This window comes from Antrostomus carolinensis, unplaced genomic scaffold (assembly GCF_000700745.2).
Source record: "Antrostomus carolinensis isolate BGI_N321 unplaced genomic scaffold, ASM70074v2 scaffold40095, whole genome shotgun sequence".
Classification (NCBI taxonomy): domain Eukaryota; kingdom Metazoa; phylum Chordata; class Aves; order Caprimulgiformes; family Caprimulgidae; genus Antrostomus; species Antrostomus carolinensis.
The window spans coordinates 20,680-23,239 of record NW_010315047.1 but is presented as its reverse complement, the minus strand read 5'-3'; the positions used below and the strand labels follow the sequence as shown (position 1 = coordinate 23,239).

General features: G+C 55.4%; 1 protein-coding gene across 1 annotated transcript; it reads left to right on the top strand.

Moving 5' to 3' along the window:
- Nucleotides 1-84: 84 nt before the first annotated feature.
- Nucleotides 85-1,982, top strand: LOC104524839 (actin, alpha skeletal muscle). Its single transcript, XM_010167833.2, has 5 exons — nucleotides 85-403; nucleotides 544-705; nucleotides 924-1,115; nucleotides 1,239-1,420; nucleotides 1,567-1,982. The coding sequence occupies exons 1-5, from the start codon at nucleotides 85-87 to the stop codon at nucleotides 1,708-1,710; spliced, it is 999 nt and encodes a 332-aa protein (XP_010166135.1). The 3' UTR covers nucleotides 1,711-1,982.
- Nucleotides 1,983-2,560: the final 578 nt, after the last annotated feature.

Below are 2,560 nucleotides of genomic sequence, written 5' to 3'. Positions count from 1 at the left end.
AGGAGGCCCGGCCCGCCGGGGAGCTCCGTGCTGCTGCCCGTGGAGACGTTCCTGAGCCCCCTCTTTCCTCCCCTGTAGGGCGTCATGGTGGGTATGGGTCAGAAGGACTCCTACGTAGGAGATGAAGCCCAGAGCAAGAGAGGTATCCTGACCCTGAAGTACCCCATTGAACACGGCATCATCACCAACTGGGATGACATGGAGAAGATCTGGCACCACACCTTCTACAATGAGCTTCGTGTGGCCCCTGAAGAGCACCCCACCTTGCTCACTGAGGCCCCCCTTAACCCTAAGGCCAACCGTGAAAAGATGACCCAAATCATGTTTGAGACCTTCAACGTCCCTGCCATGTACGTGGCCATCCAGGCTGTGCTGTCCCTGTATGCCTCTGGCCGTACCACTGGTGAGTGCGAGTGTCCCACTGGCCCTTCTTCTCTGAACAAGGACACCCAGGACTGGCGCCCTACACCAACAAGTGCTCTGACCCCTGGGGCAGGGCCCTTTGTGGGCTGTGTCTCAAGTGGCTGCTTATTGTTTCCCCAGGTATTGTGCTGGACTCTGGCGATGGTGTGACACACAACGTCCCCATCTATGAAGGGTATGCCCTGCCCCATGCCATCATGCGCCTGGATCTGGCCGGCCGGGACCTCACTGACTACCTGATGAAGATCCTGACTGAGCGTGGCTATTCCTTTGTCACCACAGGTAAGCACCGTTCCCTCCTCCAAAATATCCCCTCTCTTCCAACCGTTCCACCTCCAGGGATGCTGTTGCCTCCTGCCCCATTGCAAGCCCCATGAGCAGCTCCTGTTGGGAGTTTGCGTGTGGTTGCAGGTCTCGAGTCCCAGCAGACCTATGGAGGAGATGTAGGCATTCCCTGTTCCTCCTTTGCAATCACTGATGCCTTTTCTCCCCCCTGACAGCTGAACGTGAGATCGTCCGTGACATCAAGGAGAAGCTGTGCTATGTGGCACTGGACTTTGAGAACGAGATGGCCACTGCTGCCTCTTCCTCCTCCCTTGAAAAGAGCTACGAGCTGCCTGATGGGCAGGTCATCACCATCGGCAACGAACGTTTCCGCTGCCCAGAAACTCTCTTCCAGCCTTCCTTCATTGGTGTGTGTGCTCCGCTTCCCTCTCTCCTCCCCTACCAGCTCTTCCCTCTCTACTGAGTCCCCCTGGAGAGCTATCGCTCTGCGCTTAACTTGTGCCTCCTTTTCTGCCCTTCCCTCCCCTAAGGTATGGAGTCCGCAGGGATCCATGAGACCACCTACAACAGCATCATGAAGTGCGACATCGACATCAGGAAGGACCTGTACGCCAACAATGTCATGTCTGGGGGTACCACCATGTACCCGGGTATTGCTGACCGCATGCAAAAGGAGATCACAGCCCTGGCCCCCAGCACAATGAAGATCAAGGTAAGGCTGGAGTGTGAAGGACGCGGGTGCAGGAGCAGCCTTCTCTTGCCCTCCTGCAAGCGGCGCATGGGGCTGTTCCCACCCCTGTGCCTGTCACCCGCAGCAGTTGCTTGTTTACTGATCTTGGCTCTCTTGTTTTTTTCTAGATCATTGCCCCACCTGAGCGTAAGTACTCTGTCTGGATCGGTGGCTCTATCCTGGCCTCCCTGTCCACCTTCCAGCAGATGTGGATCACAAAGCAGGAATACGATGAAGCTGGTCCATCCATTGTCCACCGTAAATGCTTCTAAACGTGTTTACATGATCACTTTGCTAACTACGCTCAGGATGACAACCTTCTAGGTTGCAGGCTGCCGAGGGCCTGCAACAGCCATGTCACTTTCTATTTTGTAACGATTTCTGGTTACTGTTGCTGCAAAGCTCCACGTGACACTGTATGTAAAGTGTACATAAATTAATTTATTTTACCTCATTTTGTTCATTTTTAAAACCAATGCCCTGTGGAAGGAAACAAAAAACTTCAAGAAGCATTAAATCATCAGTCATTCTGTCACACCCCTAATATGGTTGCTTCTGTTGTCATTTGCGTGCTTTCTTCCATCACTTGTTGACATAGCGCATCGTCTGATGTCAGGGGTGGTGGGTGGTGGGGCTGGAGCTCCCCAGGCAGGAGGAAGGCAGGGGAAGGGACAGGATTCCAGCCAGAGAAGCCAACTCTCTGTGACTTGCTTGGGTTGCAGAGAGCTCAGCCCTGTGGAGAGCAGCCTGGGGGTGCCCGTGTCTTGCATCACGCTGCTGCAAGGTGGGTGCCCGCCGCCCTGCAATGTGCTTCCCCCTAGGCCTGGGGGGGAAAGGGTTACCTAGAGCCTTGGCTTGCAAGGGATTTTATTTGCCTCAGCTTGCCAAAAAAGTAGCCCTGGCACGCTTGTGGAGCTCTAAGACATGATGGATGGAGGCAAGGCTGGGGCCGAGGGCAGGTGGCTGGGGCCGAGGGCAGGTGGCTGGTGCAGGTTAAATAAAGAGCTTTCCACTCCGCATATGGGAACCTGCCTGTCGCCGTGCTGTCCCTGGGGTGCCAAGGGCAGCCAGGGCCACTTCCTCACCCTGCCTGACACGCTTGCCCTTGCCAGTGGTCTCACA